Below are 18,217 nucleotides of genomic sequence, written 5' to 3'. Positions count from 1 at the left end.
CAATAACTGCGTATAGACAATATAGTTCCAAACTCTCAATTGGTAAATGAAAATGATTTCACAACCATGAGAAACTGAATTAACTGTACTATTTGATTGGGCCTTTCAGTTCAATGTCTAAGATATTGCCCTATTTAAAGAGAAGTAAATTGTGTGAACCCGAAAGTATAACCGTCCTTCAGTTGGAGATTGCCCAGATTTATCAAGAGCCCATATCTATTTTCGCAAGTTTTCTAAACAACGCTCCATGTGTCAATCAATTTTCTGCTTGCCCTATAAAAATCAAACTTCAATAAAAAAAGTAAAAGTCAGAGTACCTCAGGTGCACAGGGGTGTGACATGACAGGTAATACAATCTAAGCTCTGTCTGTGTGGCACTAACTACATAAGAGCACGTTCCCTTGCACACCCAGCAGAACCAAGGAAACAGCAGCAAACTAAAGACATCCTATCTCCTTCAGAGTTTTGTGAGTAGTACTGATAGCTGTCTTTGTACAGGATAGCCTTCTAGAATGCAAGGATTACTACTTTTGTGTCACTGTCATATGAAAAGCATATGGTTTTGCATAGTTTTGAATGTTATAGATTTTGTGTATTATCATCAGTGAAATATGTATTATTCACTTTTTAGCTTGCAAAAAGTTTAACAGGATATTGTGAGTTGATATAGGCTGTATACAATTGGATGTATTACTATTTTCTATATAATTATACATCTGGACTGGAAAGTGTGCATACTTAGTTCACTTTATTTTAAGGTGATTGCTGATGTCCATTAGCAATGGAATACAAATGTTATCATATAGCCCAGGTAAAACTACAAAACGACTTGAAAGTGGATAGCTTGGGGCAGTAAGACGTGGGAAGTTGCTGGAAGGAGAGAGACATTGATAAAGGTTTATGGCTATTCCTGTATTGCTGCAGGGTTTGATTCCACTCTGCACCGCCAGGATCTCTTCACAGAGCCACGACCACACATCCAGCCATGCGGTTCAACGTAATGTTCATTCTAATCCTAGCCTGTCTATGCGTCACGTTGGCCCAAGGTACGTTTAGGATAAATAGGATTTAACATGGGTTGGGTATCTGTTAATTAAGCGCTTTGTGACAAGTGTTGATGTAAAACGGGCTTTTGTACAATACATTTAATTAATTGATGAGTTGTTGTTCATGGATTTGACATTCATATTATGCACTGTTATACAGGAAAAATACAGGAAAAATACAGGAAAAATACAGGAAAGTACAGGACAAATACAGATACAAGGACTTTGATACGACCAACTGGCCCCTGCTCTCAGAGAGATAAGCCAGCCTCACCCTGAGTGCTGTTCTGTTTTTATTTGATCACTGATTTTCGGATAGCATTTCAGTCGGTGGTGTTGTTAGCTTTGCTTTACTGATGGTAACATATGGGTCAAAGACTGTCAGCCATATCTACATGCTCTTCTTCATTGATGCTGAATCGAACCTGTTCACTTCCAACCTGAAACAGTCAATGACAAAAAGAAGGTCTTCACTCTTAGAATTAAGGTTGAGTGCAGAAGAAAAAAAAATCACTTTATTCCGTTTTGAACCAAATGTAAAAAAAAAAGTAATACACTGATTAATTTCTGTGCAGAGTTGGGGGCCTTCTCTTATTTTATTAATCATAAAGTACAGATGTTGAGCTGCGATCCTCTCCATGGCCCCCCAGGTTCATATGAAGACTGCTGTCTGAAGTACGTGCGGAGGGTGAAGAAGACTGCTGTGAGGATGGTGACGAGTTACAGGAGGCAAGAGACGGACGGGGGCTGCAACATCCACGCTATAGTGTAAGTCCTGACTGACGTAACCATGGAAAGGCTGCTATATGACTTTAGTAATACAGAACATGTTAAAAGCTAAAAAAAAATTGTTTAAAGTACCTTCAATGGACGAGACATCCAGCTCTGTGATGCACTGCGGACGTTCATGCGGACGTTCATGCGGAGGTTCATGCGGACGTTCATGCGGACGTTCATGCGGACGTTCATGCGGAGGTTCATGCGGACGTTCATGCGGACGTTCATGCGGACGTTCACTCACTTCATGAGGTTCAACTACTAACTGTTAGGCTATAAGCTACATCAGCGTTCGCGTTTTGAAGGTCACCCCGAGTTTTTATTTCTGTTCCTGTCAGGTTCACCATGAAGAGAGGCAGGTTGTTCTGTGCTGACCCCAGAGAGAAGTGGGTGAATGAACTGATGCTGAAGGTTGAAACCAAGAAGAGTAAAAAGGTGAGAATTTCTAACATTACAACTGGATTTATTTATTCATTCATCTTCCTGAAACCAATATATTTGTTTTCCAGCAGATGAAGGCGCTAAAGAAGCTGAAAGGCTAGACGCTCTGCCTTCGAGACCGTGTCGCCTATAACCATTTACTCTGCCACCCTGCCGTGACGAGTCCTGTTGTAAATCAGTACGATTTTTGATGATGTCTGGTCATTTGAGGGACATTTTTGCTTTTCTACTGCAGAAGTCATCTGCTGCTTTAACAGAGATCTAACTGGTAATGATGCATACTTTCTGCTACTGTGCAGTTCTGCTATTCCTTTAACAGACACCCATACCTGTTGAAGCCAGCCCAGCCATGAGAATTGGCTGCATTTTACTGTATAGCAATCCTGTCGGAACCTGTGTGTGTGTCTGCGTGTGTGTGCGTGCGTGTGTGTGCGTGTGAGTGTGCATGTGCGTGTGTGAGCGTGTGCGTGTGCATGTGTACGTGCGTGTGCGTGTGTGAGCGTGTGAGTGTGTCAGCATGTGTTTGTACAGTTTTTTGTGTGTAGCATAAAACCAGTGGTGTAAAAAGTACCCAATTGTCATACTTGAGTAAAAGTAAAGATGCCTTAATAGAAAATGACTCAAGTAAAAGTGAAAGTCACCCAGTAAAATACTACTTGAGTAAAAGTCTAAAAGTATTTGGTTTTAAATATACTTAAGTATCAAAAGTAAATGTTAAATAATTAAAAATTCCTTATATTAAGCAAACCGGACGGCACTGTTTTATTGTTTTCTTTTATTTATGGATAGCCAGGTGCACACTCCAACACTCAGACATCATTTACAAGCAAAGCATGTGTGTTTAGTGAGTCCAAAAGTACATTATTTTCTTCAGGAATGTAGTGAAGTTAAACTAAAAGTTGTCAAAAATATAAATAGTAAAGTAAAGTAAAGATACCCCAAAAAAGTATTTTTACTTAAGTACTTTACGCCACTGCATAAAATCTGGTATTGCATTTCACTGTAAGGAATACCTGTTGTATTCGGCGCATGTGACAAATACAATTTGATTTGATTTGTATTGAACATAGCGCCACCAACCACAGCGCTACCAAGTGTAAGTGCCTACCATTTTTGAATGAAATCTCTTTGTATTTGTGTATGTTTTGATACTGTAGATTTTTGTCAAATGTATATTTTTTCTCGCTTGTTATATTGGTTTTCACTAACAAATACTAATAAAGTTGTTTACTGCGTTTCACTCTGTTTTGTTTATGGTTTATGAGGTATGACACAACTAAGAGAACAGGTCCTGTATAAATGTTAACCCTCTAGAGTCTATGACTAGTTAGCATAATACAAAATCCCCATCAAAATATGCCAGTTTAAGATAGAGATTTTGGATTTGTTTCAATCCACCGCATCCGCCGATGTCGTACTTCTGTATCTGCGATCGAAAGGTGACAGAGCTAGAGAGGTGTTTGTCAGACTATGAGACATCCTGAAAATGTAGCGTCCGAACAGTTTGGCCTACAAACTATTATGACCCCTCTATGGAAAGATGGGACTCATGAACAGGATAGTGTTTTCTGTTTTGCTCTACGACCCCCACAAACGTCTTGGGACTCGTCTGAAGTCGGTACAGCCGATCTACCAAACTTCTGTCTGTAGCGTCCCAACACTTTGGGCAACACACTAATAAATCAAATAAAATACAATTTTATTGGTCACCTACATGTGTTTAGCATATGTTTTTTTGCAGGTGTAGTGAAGTTCTTGTGACCCATCTGTGGAAAGGTGAGACTCAGTCTCACATATATGTCCTATGTGTAATTTTGCTCTAGAATGCCCACGGGCCTCACTAGACTAGGCTGTAGGTCTCCAGCACCAGTTAAAAAAAAATTATGGAAGTGTATATGGAGAGTGTTTAGTGACAAAGAATAAGGGGTTAAATACATGTCAAAATATATATTTGTTTCCTGACACCCCCCCCCCCTTCCCCCGGCTTAGACTGGAATGGGTTAATGCTTGATGAGTTATGACACCACTAAGAGAACCGTTCCTTTGTAAATGTTAATGCTTGATGAGTTATGACACCACTAAGAGAACATTTCCTTCATAAATGTTAATGCTTGATGAGTTATGACACCACTAAGAGAACATTTCCTTTGTAAATGTTAATGTTAATTTCCTTCATAAATGAAGTAGACAGAGGTTAACAGAATCTATCAGGATTCAAAACAACCAATATACTTACATAGTGCACACGTGGTGGCTTTTCTGAAAATGCACAGTAATATCCCTAATATTCCCATCGAGATGTGGCGTTTATTACAGCTGTTAAATATTTCTCTCTGTCCCTTTTATGGTTCTGGGTCGATAGACTTCACTACAGACCTTTACACTTTCACTTTTACTGTCAAACCCAAGAGCCTTTGTGTTGCATGACCTTTGACATCTTTATTGTCACGCGGTTCAAGGACAATACAATAAAATGCATTGGACACTTTGTTCCTTCACCAACCCTTTGAAATAGTAATTTTTATTTTAACCTTTATTTAACAAGTCAGTTAAGAACAAATTCTTATTTATAATGACAGCCTAGGATCAGTGGGTTAACTGCCTTTTTCAGGGGCAGAACAACATATTTTTTACCTTACCAGCTTAGGGATTCAATCCAGCAACCTTTCGGTTACTTGTCCAACACTCTAACCACTAGGCTACCTGCCGCAGCGACTAACACTGGCTAAGGTGTTGCATTTATCACACGACTTAGTGGTATCAAATACACAACTGATACGATAAGGAAGATATGTGGACTGAATGAAAAGAAGAAATAGACATGATACAGAAATACCCCCATCAGTATAGCATTACCACAGATGTTGTTTTGTTAAAGCTTCCAGGTGATGGCTAATATGTTATTTTAGCCAGAATATCCAAGTAGGAAAGGCTATATTCCTATCTACATTTCAGTGTTTTTCATGAGTGCGACAAAATGTTTTTCACAGTACAAAATAGAAGAGGATGGCTGCCGGAGGAGATGGCTGCCGGAGGGGATGGCTGGCGGAGGGGATGGCTGGCGGAGGGGATGGCTGCCGGAGGGGATGGCTGCCGTTCTACTGTCTCTTAACCAGCCGTGCTATTTTGCTTGTAACTTATTTTGTACATAATGTTGCTTCTGCTACCTCTGTGTCTTATGACCGAAAATTAAATTGGACGAAGAAGTTTTCTTTAATGAGTCGGATGAGAGGGATTTACTCCAGACACACGAACAGACCCTCATCCCCATCATTTGCAGGAGAAAGAGACGGAAGAGGTATCGCGGAAGGAGATCGGGGTGCCTTGTGAGGATCCGCCGACGAGTGGCTAATCTGCCTTTGCCATCGGTCCTATTGGCCAACGTACAATCGCTGGATAATAAATTGGGCGAACTAAAATCACATATATCCTACCTACGGGAAATTAAAAACTGTAATATCTTATGTTTCACCGAGTCGTGGTTGAATGATGACATGAATAACATACAGCTAGCGGGTTATACACTGTATCGGCAGGATAGAACAGCAGCCTCTGGTAAGACAAGGGGTGGCGGTCTATGTATATTTGTAAACAACAGCTGGTGCACGATATCTAAGGAAGTCTCAAGGTTTTGCTCGCATGAGGTAGAGTATCTCATGATAAGCTGTAGACCAGACTATCTACCGAGAGAGTTTTCATCTGTATTTTTTAAGGTGTCTATATACCACCACAGACTGACGCTGGCACTAAGACCGCACTCAATGAGCTGTATACCACCATAAGCAAACAGGAAAATGCTCATCCAGAGGTGGCGCTCCTAGTGGTCAGGGACTTTAATGCAGGGAAACTTAAATCCGTTTTACCAAATTTCTGTCAGCATGTTAAATGCAACCAGAGGGGAAAAAAACACTGGACCACCTTTACTCCACACACAGAGACGCATACAAAGCTCTCCCTCGCCCTCCATTTGGCAAATCTGACTATAATTCTATCCTCCTGACACGAGCCTACCAGAAGAGCTAAACTACTTCTATGCTCACTTCGAGGCAACTAACACTAAAACATGCATAAGAACACCAGCTGTTCTGGAAGACTGTGTGATCACGCTCTAAACACCTTTCTCTGCAACTGGAACCTGGACTTCCTGACGGGCCGCCCCCAGCTGGTAAGGGTAGGTAACAACACATCTGCCACACGGGGGCCCCTCAGGGCGCGTGCTCAATCCCCTCCTGTACTCCCTGTTCACTCATGACTGCACAGCCAGGCACAACTCCAACACCATCATTAAGTTTGCCGATGGCACAACAGTGGTAGGCCTGATCACTGACAATGACGAGACAGCCTGTAGGGAGGAGGTCAGCAACCTGACCATGTGGTGCAAGGACAACAACCTCTCCCTCAATATGATCAAGACAAAGGAGATGATTGTGGACTACAGAAAAGGAGGACCGAGCACGCCCCCATTCTCATCGACGGGGCTGTAGTGGAGCAGGTTGAGAGCTTCAAGTTCCTTGGCGTCCACATCACCAACAAACTAACATTGTCCAAGCACACCATGACAGTCATGAAGAGGGCACGACAAAACCTATTCCCCCTCAGGAGACTGAAAAGATTTGGCATGGGTCCTCAGATCCTCAAAGTGTTATACAGCTGCACCATCGAGAGCATCCTGACGGATTGCATCACTGCCTGGTATGGCAACTGCTTGGCCACCGACCGCAAGGTACTACAGAGGGTAGTACGTACGTCCCAGTACATCACTGGGGCCGAGCTTCCTGCCATCCAGGACCTCTACACCAGCCAGATTCAGAGGAAGGCCCTAAAAATTGTCAAAGAAAGGCTGGTCATGGCTCACATCAACACCATTATCCCAGAAACCCTAGACCCCCTCCAATTTGCATACCACCCCAACAGATCCACAGATGATGCAATCTCTATTGCACTCCCCACTGCCCTTTCACAACTCAAGAAAAGGAACATCTAAGTGAGAATGCTATTCATTTACGACAGCTCAGTGTTCAACGTCAGTGCCCTCAAAGCTCATCACTAAGCTTAGGACCCTGGGACTAAACACCTTCCTCTGCAACTGGATCCTGGACTTCCTGACGGGCCGCCTCCAGGTGGTAAGGGTAGGTAACAACACATCCGCCACGCTGATCCTCAACACTGGGGCCCCTCAGGGGTGCGTAAAAATTGTCAAAGACTCCAGCCCCCCTAGTCATAGACTGTTTTCTCTGCAACCGCACGGCAAGCAGTACCGGATTACCAAGTCTAGGTCCAAGAGGCTTCTGAACAGCTTCTACCCCCAAGCCATAAGACTCCTGAACATCTAATCAAATGGCTACTCAGACTATTTGCACTCCCCATTACGCTGCAGCAACTCTCTGTTATTATCCATGCATAGTCACTTTAATAACTCTACCTACATGTACGTTACCTCAATTACCTTGACTAACCGGTGCCCCCACACATTGAGTCTGTACCGGTACCCACTGTATTTATCCTCGCTATTGTTATTTTACTGCTGCTCTTTAATTATTTGTTACTTTTATTTCTTATTTATTTTAGGTATTTTTCTTAATACGGCATTGTTGGTTAAAGACTTGTAAGTGAGCATTTCACCGTAAGGTCTACATCTGTTGTATTCGGCGCATGTGACAAATACAATTTGATTTGATTTGATTTGATTTTAATCACAAGACTGATTGATGAAATGTATGTTGCAATACTGGTGAAAACTGAAGCCTAGTGAGAGCGATTTACAATGTCCTAGTTAACCAAGTCAAGTGAGATTTATCACCTGTATGGTGCGGTATTAACTCAAAGATACTAGATTGTTTTCTCACAGTTCTGATGCATGTCCATTCCCATCCTGTGTTGTGATCTCTTATTCTGTAACCAGAGGTGATGTGTAAAGTCTGGTATTTGTTCAAAATGGCACCCTATTCCCTATATAGTGCACTACTTTTGACCAGAACTCTATGGGTCCCGGTGAAAAGTAGTGCACTATAAAGGGAATAGGGTGCCATTTAGGACGCACTTGATCTTTTTCCATCTTCATGGGTTCTTGATCTTCCTCCATGATGTGTAACAGAAAGAGCCAGTCATGGTGTTTCTGATAGCATCTAACTGTGAGTCATGTCATAGTTTAGGACCTGGCTGGCTGACTCGTAGATTGATCGTTTCCAGTCACTGGTGCCTCAAAGATTGAAATAACTTCAGGTGAATTCAACTCTTTACTACTGGGCAGCAGGTAACCTGGCGGTTAAGAGCATTGGGCCAGTAACTGTAAGGTTGCTGGTTTGAATCCCTGAGTCGACTATGTAGAAAATCTGTCAATGTGCCCTTGAGCAGTGTACTTAACCATATTTGCTCCTGTAAGTTGCTCTGGATAAAAGCATCTGCTAAAATGTGGACCTGAGAAGTTGGGTTAAGAAATAATACATTTTAGACTCAGAGACTGAGACTGCACTGGTCAAAGATGCGGGGGTGCTAATATTGCTCTCACATGAGTTAGGCCTACTTGTTAATGTCATTGATGGTTATGGTATGATCATTTATGACATGGTTATAATATTTCCTAAATTAAGTAGGCAAGTAAGTAGTACCAGGTGATCCATAAATATTGTTGACATACATTATCTGTCAGAATGCTCAAGGAAGCAGGAGGGTTGAAGTCAGGCGCAGGAGACACAAGTCCGTGAACACTCGTTTTTTAATAAATAATCCACGCTTGCCAAAAACAGGTAGGGCAGGGCAAGGTAAAACAAATACCCATAAACAGCCCGAACACAGCGTAGGGACGCAGCCCAAAACACACTGCCACAAAACCTACAGGCGGAAGGGAAGAAACACCTGTTCCCCAGATGTACAACCTGACGAAAATAATCACGCACAAACACAGACATACCTTGCTAGACTAAATAACCCCCCCCTACTAATAACTCAACCAAAACAGGTGCGTGCCTACCTAGACCTAACCAACAGAAAGTGAAACAAACAAGGATCGATGGCAGCTAGTAGGCCGGCGACGACGACCGCCACCCAGTCGAGGAGGGGCGCCACCATCCGTCGGTGTCGTGACATTATCACATGATGATGTGAATGTAGAGAAGCAATAGTACCCAATCAATAACACAATGTAAGTTAATGGGATGTTTCACCCAAATTACAAAACACAATGCACTGTAGGTTAATGGGATGGTTCACCCAAATGACTAAACACAATGTACTGTAGGTTAATGCCCTATATCAATCTGTGGACGAACATCTTCATTCCCTACTTGTCACAGTTGTCTTCATGAATGGACCAAGGCGCAGCAGGTATGTGAATACTCATGGTTATTTATTACCCAAAAAAGGAGTAGAGCATCCACTTGAAAAACCCAATGACGGTGACAACAGTAGCAGTTTTACAGGCTATACACGCAGTGTAAAAACAACCACCCACAACCCCAAAGAAAAACACACACACCTATATAGGACTTCCAATCAAAGGCAACTATACACACCTGCCTTCAATTGGAAGTCCCAATCATCCACACAAACATTCCCAACACAAACATGCCATGTCTTGACCCCAATACTAAAGCACTAGCTCCATCTGCTGGTCAGGACGTGACAGTACCCCCCCCCTCAAGGTGCAGTCCCCGGAATGCACCTACCAACAGAAAAACACCAACAAAAAACCCATAAACAATAACCCCTAAACAATAAGGGAGGGAAGGGAGGGTGGCTGCCGTCACCGACGGCACTGTGCTACACCCTCCCTCCCCAACCCACCTATCCTGGAGGTGGCTCAGGTGCAGGCCGTTCCTGGCTGTCGGGGCAGTCTGGCAGCTCGGGGCAGTCTGGGCAGTCTGGCAGCTCGGGGCAGTCTGGGCAGTCTGGCAGCTCGGGACAGTCTGGGCAGTCTGGCAGCTCGGGACAGTCTGGGCAGTCTGGCAGCTCGGGACAGTCTGGGCAGTCTGGCAGCTCGGGACAGTCTGGCAGCTCGGGACAGTCTGGCAGCTCGGGACAGTTCAGGGCAGTCTGGCCACTCCGGCAGTTCAGCGCAGTCTGGCCACTCCGGCAGTTCAGCGCAGTCTGGCCACTCCGGCAGTTCAGCGCAGTCTGGCCACTCCGGCAGTTCAGCGCAGTCTTGCCACTCCGGCGACTGTTGACTGGCGGGCAGCTCCGACGACTGTTGACTGGCGGGCAGCTCCGACGACTGTTGACTGGCGGGCAGCTCCGACGACTGTTGACTGGCGGGCAGCTCCGACGACTGTTGACTGGAGGGCAGCTCCGACGACTGTTGACTGGCGGGCAGCTCCGATGACTGTTGACTGGCGGTCAGCTCTGGCGACTGTTGACTGGCGGGCAGCTCCTGCCCCGTCACACAGCCCTTGTGCCCCCCCCCCTAAAAAAATCTTTGGGGTGCCTCTCGGTCTCCCAGTCCTCGCCAGCCTTCTTCCGCTGCTTGGTCCTGTGTAGGTGGGTGGTTCTGTCACAGTTGTCTTCATGAATGGACCAAGGCGCAGCAGGTATGTGAATACTCATGGTTATTTATTACCCAAAAAAGGAGTAGAGCATCCACTTGAAAAACCCAATGACGGTGACAACAGTAGCAGTTTTACAGGCTATACACGCAGTGTAAAAACAACCACCCACAACCCCAAAGAAAAACACACACACCTATATAGGACTTCCAATCAAAGGCAACTATACACACCTGCCTTCAATTGGAAGTCCCAATCATCCACACAAACATTCCCAACACAAACATGCCACGTCCTGACCCCAAAACTAAAGCACTAGCTCCATCTGCTGGTCAGGACGTGACACTACTTCAGTGAATGATGATAGACTTGACAGTGTAGATTAAAAAGTATATTTGTTGTCACCTGCCTATTTAATTGTATTTTACCTGCCTATTTAATTGTTTTTTAACATACAGTTTGAAAAGCAGGACAGTCAGTCTGTGAAAAGTAAATTCTTCCTGTGCACTCGCTAATGATCAGATAGTGTCTGTGCATAGCCGTATGTGTACACTGCTACAGTACACACTGTCACCTATACAGATGCATTATAGCATATAATGCTAATTATAAGAATTATATTATAGCATAATGTGTGATATATTATACTGTATATCAGTAACACTTTATTTGGATAGTCTGGAGACTATCAGTAACATTTCAACTATCTACTAACCCTAACCCTAACTCTAACCCTAACCCTTATCCTAAACTTAAACTTAACCCTTACCCGTTATTTTTAACCTACCCTTAGCAATCAGTTGCTTATCAACAGATAGTTTGTTGATAGTATGACCATTTGTAGAGCATCTACAGATGGACTATCTAGACACCTGCTTATCGAACGACAAAAAACAGCCCCAGACAATTATTCCTTCTCCACCAAACTTTACAGTTGGCACTATGCATTGGGGCAGGTAGCATTCTCCTGGCATTCGCCAAACCCAGTTTCGGCCATCAGACTGCCAGATGGTGAAGCGTGATTTATCACTCCAGAGAATGCATTTCCACTGCTCCAGAGTCCAATGGAGGCGAGCTTCACACAACTCCAGCTGGCACCTGGCATTGCCCATGGTGATCTTAGGCTTGCTCGGTCATGGAAACACATTTCAAGAAGCTCCCGACGAACAGTTATTGTGCTGACCTTGCTTCCAGAGGCAGTTTGGAACTCGGTAGTGAGTGTTGCAACCGAGGACAGATGATTTTTACGTGCTTCAGCACTTGGCAGTCATGTTCTGTGAGGTTGTGTGGGGTACCATTTCACGGCTGAGCCGTTGTTGCTCCTAGACGTTTCCATTTCACAATAACAGCTCTTACAGTTGACCGGGGCAGCTCTAGCAGGGCAGAAATATGACGAACTGACTTGTTGGAAAGGTGGCATCCTATGACGGTGCCATGTTGAAAGTAATTGAGCTCTTCAGTAAGGCCATTCTACTGCCAGTGTTTGTCTATGGAGATTGCATGGCTGTGTGCTCGATTTTATACACCTGTCAGCAATGGGTGTGGCTGAAATAGCCGAATTCACTAATTTGAAGGGGTGTCCACATACATTTGTATATATAGTGTATATCATAGATTATATAATTATAGCATATAGAATTATATATTCCTGTATATTGATGGACATCCTTAATTACTAATCACAGAATCAGTCTGACAGAGACTTTGGTATAAAGGAATATCCCATTCACACACAGAACAGAGCAGACCTGCCCTAGTTTAGGCCACTGTTTTTCTCCATTCAATGCTTCATCTAACCTGTTGTAATGAAGACAGCTGTGACGTGTGTTGCTTTCTGTTCTCCAGCAAGGTGCCAGGCCATCATCTGTACGACTACACCGGCATGTAGGATAGATAGAACAGCAACGGTATGCTGTCTTCATCAGGCAAGCCATGGATATAGCTAGGAAAGTTTTCTAAATATAGAAGGCCGCCTTCTTGATATTAGTGGAATGTACCTACAGTACAACATAGTTGATGTTTCTCAGAAAACTCATTCTGTCAAACAAAAAAATATTTTTTTTCTCACAATTTATTAAAATGTTATAATAGTTCACAATCATCAATCATATAATATACACATTTACATCTGTCACAGGAAATCAAGTCATGCCCTGTCATATATTATAATTTCTACTTATGTACATATGTTACACGTAGGACTCTGCCTGCATACTGCTTCATCTTCATCTTCATCGCTGAGTGTAAGAGGCGGTTTTATACCAACACCTAGACTGAAATCTGATTTTAATATTTGTCCTCCTTTGCTTTTACACAATACAGCTTGGTCAGCGTTGTACAGCACCAGCCCTGTGGCAGCCATCCATCCACACAGAGCACAGTCGCATTCAGTTGGGTGCAAGATTACAGAACAATCAGATAGAAATATATCACATCTAACAAACATCATTCTCTGTCATGGAGAATGGTGTGAGCTCTATACAAGACATTTCTATCTGCGAGGGTTGCAACGCTGTGCCCTCCTGAATGAGACCCACTGCTGCTCCGCGTCAGCCATCTTGGTTTAACACAGTCACCCCCCCGTCCAGCTCAATGGCAGCCGCAGCTTCCTGCCACCATGTCATCATACTGCTTCAGCACCACATTCTCATCATCATCAAAATACAGCAGGTTGATGGAGAAGAGCTTGTCTGGTACACAGCACGGCGTCTCAATGCCTTTAGTCAGCTTCAGAGCGTTGATGATAGACTGGACGGTGGCGTGGTTAGTGGGTCTCATGTTCTGGCCCAGAGGGAAGGGGCAGGAGCCCTTACAGTGGTAGGCATTGTACCCCCGAGGCGACACGATCCACCCGGACCAGCCAATCTCCTCGAAGTCCACGTAGAGTGGCAGGCGCTGGCACGTCATCTTCTCTACGTCCTCGTCATAGTCCAGGGAGCGGGCGCTGCGGTGGAAGCCTGGGGCGTTGGGAAGGTTGGGCAGGTCGGGCACAGTTGGGGTCTCATTGGGATCTGGATAGGGAAAATGTAGAGTTGGTTTGGGAAATGTGGTTCCATTTGAACTGAATACACGCCCAATTAAAATGATTTACTATTGATATTAGGTTCAACAGAAAAAATAGAGTAGTAATACTGATAAAAGTACAAATAAACGATGATGACAGAGACCATCATGTTGTGTTAATACATCAGTAATACAGTAATAATACATTAATAATAACTTGATAGTGTGTTAGTAATACAGTAATAACACATTAAAAATAACTCGATAGTGTGTTAGTAATACAGTAATAACACATTAAAAATAACTCGATAGTGTGTTATACCTTTGACTGTATTATCCAGAGCGGCTGAACGGCGGCCATCGTCAGTGAACAGCACCAGCATGGGCTGCTTGCTTTTATGGTGGTTACGGCCTGAAGAAAAACGCACCACCTTCTTATCCATCTGGCTTCCTCCCAGGGTCTGCACTGTGACCAGAAGACCCATGTTATTGCCCTCAACAGCCATCCAGGACCGCACCTTTATAGGGAGAGAGTTATTTTGGGTTAGGGGTGGATGGACGAATGGATGGTGGTCGGGTGGATGGATGGATGGGATACTTACAGCTTGTGTAATGGTGAACACTTCCCAGCCAGTGGAGTGGACAGGGATCAGTCTGGAAGACAGCAGCTTCTTCCCCTGAGTAATGTTCATTTTGCTGCTATTCAGAAGCTGGTAGACACTGACCTGTAGGGAATGAATGGATTCATCATTAGCTTTGCATAGCTTACTTTTGAGGAGGTAAAGGACAGTTGAGTCTCTGCATGTCTGCCTATATACATATATAAATGGGTCACATTGAGTTGTATACCTGACAGAAGTGATATCTGTTGAATGTCGCAGAAGCCTGAGGCCGCAGCTTGAAGAGATGGAGTTCCGCGGTTAGAACCTTCTCACTCCTGGCCACCATGGACAAGTTGAACAGGAACTCAATTTGTTCACTGTGCACTGTGTGCGGGAAGGATAATACTTATTGTCAAAATGAGTACGCAAAAGTGCCCTGATAAACCTAATACGTGTCTAATATCATGCGTAAAATACTATTTATTTGTAAACATTGCATAAGGTGAATCATAGGACTGGCGGGTGCAATAGCGATACAGGTATAGGCCTAACCTAATATAACTTATCTATCGACAGGGTCGAGGTTAAAATATCAAAATATTACGTTTGTCAAAGAAGCTGCGCACTGTATTCCCCTCCAGAATGTAGGGGTCCTTGGTAACGCCGTCCACATCTGCGACAGTGTTGTACAGGTCGACCATGTACTGAGGAGGCTGCTTGTCGCCCCGGAGGAGAGGAGCGTCCTCCATCCCAAACACCTCCAGCAGTCTCTTGATAGCTACAGAACGTACTTCTTCAGACTCGTTCTCCGTGGAAAAGTGGCTTTCCAAATAATTTAGTGGTGGTCTTGCAGTAGCCATGCTCACTAACGTGGCAATGGCAGTGATCATCGCAACAGGTAACATCTCAGAGATAAAGTAATGGCGCATGGTTCTTGTTGTGGGTCCTTGGAGCATCTATGGCTTGTTCTCTAGCATGCAGCCGAAGTCCAAAGTTAGAGTGACTGGAGAGCTTTGGAAGCTCCAGGTTTTATATCAAATGCTCCAGCATTGGCTACAGTGTCCCTAAACCCTCGGACAACAGCCATAAAAGATGCTATTTAGTCGCAAATGTAAATCAACAATCAGCGAATGTAAAGCAAGGCTAATTGTGGTGTTAACAAGGTGTGAACAGATTGTAGATTTAATTAAAACGGTATTCTCAACGTCTAACGAGAAAATCGCAATTAAACAATTTTTCCTTTGAATAATAACTCGTGACTTATAGATTAGATAAATAATATCACAACAAAATATTTTCATGGTATTTAGGGACAAATTAAAGCTTTCATTCGGATAGAAAATATCGAGAAAAATGTCAAACCTCTCTGAGGACAGCACAGCCAAGGATGTTTGCTCACCGTAGGAGGTTAACCGCTTTATAATGGATCCATTAATTTCGACAAATGGGTATATTTGGTAACGACACCTACTTCTATGAACAGAAAGAAAAGTACTCCTAGTTGAGGATGTTTCCATTTGAATCCGCTCTCGGCTTCATCGCACCTGGTCAAATACACCTCCAACAGTTATGGTCCCTATACTCCAGTTATCATTGAACCCATCTCGAAATATGCACATTTGTTATTCATTAGTGTGGATGAAATGAGGCTTATGTGTACTCTCGTGGATTTAAGGGATACATTACAGTGGACTGTTTTCATTCTAACATGCAATTAGGCGTTTTATATCCGGCCTGAAGCATTCTTGTAAAAATATCTTGAATCCACTTTTTGCGATTGCCATTCTTATGTGGTAATTGAATGAGTTGTGTGGCAATAATCTCTCTCATGTTCAGCCATTATCAACTTTACAAACCGTCTCCCCTCTCTTTTTTTATGCATAGGCTCTATTTACGCAACACACCTTCATACAAACAACACAATTAATATATAGTATTATCAATGTATTACCTACGTAACGTATTTAGAATTTATCACGAATGATAGTGAGGATATAGGAAGCTACAATGTGAATATTTACGCACCGACGACTTTGCGCCTCTTACGTGTCTTTTCATTTCATTACGCGTGGCTTTTTAGTAAATTGTGAGAAATTCACAGTCCTTTTAAGATGAAGAATTTGTAACCACTTGGGTGGTAGCAAACAATAAAATACCTTTCAAGACATTCGTACCATGCACTCTCTAAAGAGAAGCCCTTCAAAAAATATGATCTGTCGCTTATTTACTACATATGACACGTAATCCCTAAAGCCATAACATTTCTTGTGGAAGAAAGGAGAGCCCATGTTACAAACTGAAACCGTTGTTTTACACAACTGTTTACACACGTGTGCCCCTTCAAACAGATCCTGTCCGTCGAATGTTTTCCTCAGATCACTATTTAAATGGATCGATTACAATTTTGTTATATTATGTTTAAGCCCTAACTATTGTCATTTAAAAGCTCTAAATTATACTAGGATTATCTTACAAATATATATATATATATATATATAAAGGTGAAATATATATATATATATATATATTTGTATTTATTTTAAAATCAAGTTAATCAATGAAGAATCAATGACACAAACTCCTTGCCTCTTCAACAAATGTTTGACTGTACTAACCTACAATTCACATTGCTCATCATAATGTCTATGGAAACCATATTGTGCAGCATGCCAAAATGCTAATATAGACAAATATATATAAACTATATTGTGCAGCATGCCAAAATGCTAATATACACAAATATATATAAACCATATTGTGCAACATGCCAAAATGCTAATATATTTGTCTATATTAGCATTTTGGCATGCTGCACAATATGGTTTCCATAGACATTATAATGAGCAATGTGAATTGTAGGTTAGTACAGTCAAACATTTGTTGAAGAGGCAAGGAGTTTGTGTCATTGATTCTTCATTGATTTACCTGATTTTAAAATAAATACAAAAAAATATATATTTCACCTTAATTTAATCAGGTAGGCCAGTTGAGAACAAGTTCTCATTTACAACTGCGACCTGGCCAAGATAAAGCAAAGCAGTTCGACACACTGATGCCTGATAGCCAGTTGATTCATGGTTTTGGAATACATTTTATCTACTTTTTAAAAAACATTTTTTACATATAACACAAGAATAGCTTCAGCAAAGGGTTGCATTCAGAGACATCTGTAAGCTGTGGTAGTATAGTAATAACTATTGACTCAACATAGGCCTAGACTGAAGCCTAGAACCAGGTAGAGCTGAAGGTCCGAAAACAAGTTGAAGATCTTAACCACAAAGACACTCCATGTATATCAGACAGATAGTACAACTCCATTTAGCTTATCAAAGTGGCACTGCTGTCACATCCTGGCCAGTAAAAGGGGGTTATTTGTCATTGTAGTTGGTCAGGGCGTGGCAGGGGGTGTTTGTTTTGTGTTTTGGGATTTTTTGTCTAGGGGATTTTGGTTGTAGTTTTCATTTTCTATGTTCCGTTTTCCAGGTTTGGCCGAGTGTGGTTTCCAATCAGAGGCAGGTGTCTTTCGTTGTCTCTGATTGGAAGCCATACTTAGGCAGCCTGTTTTCCTTTGGGTTTTGGTGGGTGGTTGTTTTTCGTATAGTCCTTGTGTCCTTACGGAAATGTTGTTTGGTGTTAGTTTATATTTTGTTTAAAGTGTTCTCTTATAATAAATAAAGAAGATGAGCATGATACCCACTGCGCCTTGGTCTAGCTTTTACGACGCACCCAATCAGAACCACCCACCTAAAGAAGACCATGCAGCGGGGTAAGGAGCAGGAGAAGAGTGGAGAAAAATGGACTTGGGAGGCGGAACAGCGATTCTGGGAGGAGAAGTTAAGGGAGCTACAGGAGAATGAGAGGCAGCCCCAAT

General features: G+C 42.7%; 2 protein-coding genes across 3 annotated transcripts; one reads left to right on the top strand and one right to left on the bottom strand.

Annotated features, from left to right (window-relative positions):
• The first annotated feature begins 330 nt into the window (after nt 1-330).
• ccl25a (chemokine (C-C motif) ligand 25a) lies at nt 331-2,880 on the top strand. 2 transcript variants are annotated; one of them, XM_029705903.1, is made up of 5 exons: nt 331-467; nt 925-1,046; nt 1,697-1,814; nt 2,162-2,258; nt 2,336-2,880. In XM_029705903.1, exons 2-5 carry the CDS (start codon nt 986-988, stop codon nt 2,363-2,365), a joined length of 306 nt encoding a protein of 101 aa, XP_029561763.1. In that variant the 5' UTR covers nt 331-467; nt 925-985; the 3' UTR covers nt 2,366-2,880. The 2 variants fall into 2 exon arrangements, with proteins under 2 accessions (XP_029561763.1, XP_029561762.1); XM_029705902.1 differs by having other exon boundaries at nt 2,333-2,880.
• Nucleotides 2,881-12,794: 9,914 nt separating this feature from the next.
• admp (anti-dorsalizing morphogenic protein) lies at nt 12,795-15,383 on the bottom strand. The gene is made up of 5 exons (XM_029703858.1): nt 14,951-15,383; nt 14,594-14,730; nt 14,347-14,469; nt 14,067-14,262; nt 12,795-13,752 (listed from the first exon to the last, which is right to left on the bottom strand). Exons 1-5 carry the CDS (start codon nt 15,300-15,302, stop codon nt 13,331-13,333), a joined length of 1,230 nt encoding a protein of 409 aa, XP_029559718.1. The 5' UTR covers nt 15,303-15,383; the 3' UTR covers nt 12,795-13,330.
• Nucleotides 15,384-18,217: the final 2,834 nt, after the last annotated feature.

This window comes from Salmo trutta, chromosome 21 (genome assembly GCF_901001165.1).
Source record: "Salmo trutta chromosome 21, fSalTru1.1, whole genome shotgun sequence".
Lineage (NCBI taxonomy): Eukaryota > Metazoa > Chordata > Actinopteri > Salmoniformes > Salmonidae > Salmo > Salmo trutta.
Note: the sequence above shows the minus strand (reverse complement) of the source record. Positions and strands in the feature narration are given on the sequence as shown.

What these genes read in the sequence shown, in the direction of transcription:
- admp (XM_029703858.1), bottom strand. Translation starts at nt 15,302, where the DNA reads ATGCTCCAAGGACCCACAACAAGAACCATGCGCCATTACTTTATCTCT. An exon ending in TGTTCACCATTACACAAGCT is followed by an intron (nt 14,263 to 14,346) that starts GTAAGTATCCCA and finishes CTCCCTATAAAG; the next exon opens with GTGCGGTCCTGGATGGCTGT. An exon ending in TCTGGATAATACAGTCAAAG is followed by an intron (nt 13,753 to 14,066) that starts GTATAACACACT and finishes TTCCCTATCCAG; the next exon opens with ATCCCAATGAGACCCCAACT.
- ccl25a (XM_029705902.1), top strand. Translation starts at nt 986, where the DNA reads ATGCGGTTCAACGTAATGTTCATTCTAATCCTAGCCTGTCTATGCGTC. An exon ending in ATGCGTCACGTTGGCCCAAG is followed by an intron (nt 1,047 to 1,696) that starts GTACGTTTAGGA and finishes ATGGCCCCCCAG; the next exon opens with GTTCATATGAAGACTGCTGT. An exon ending in AAACCAAGAAGAGTAAAAAG is followed by an intron (nt 2,259 to 2,332) that starts GTGAGAATTTCT and finishes TTTGTTTTCCAG; the next exon opens with CAGATGAAGGCGCTAAAGAA.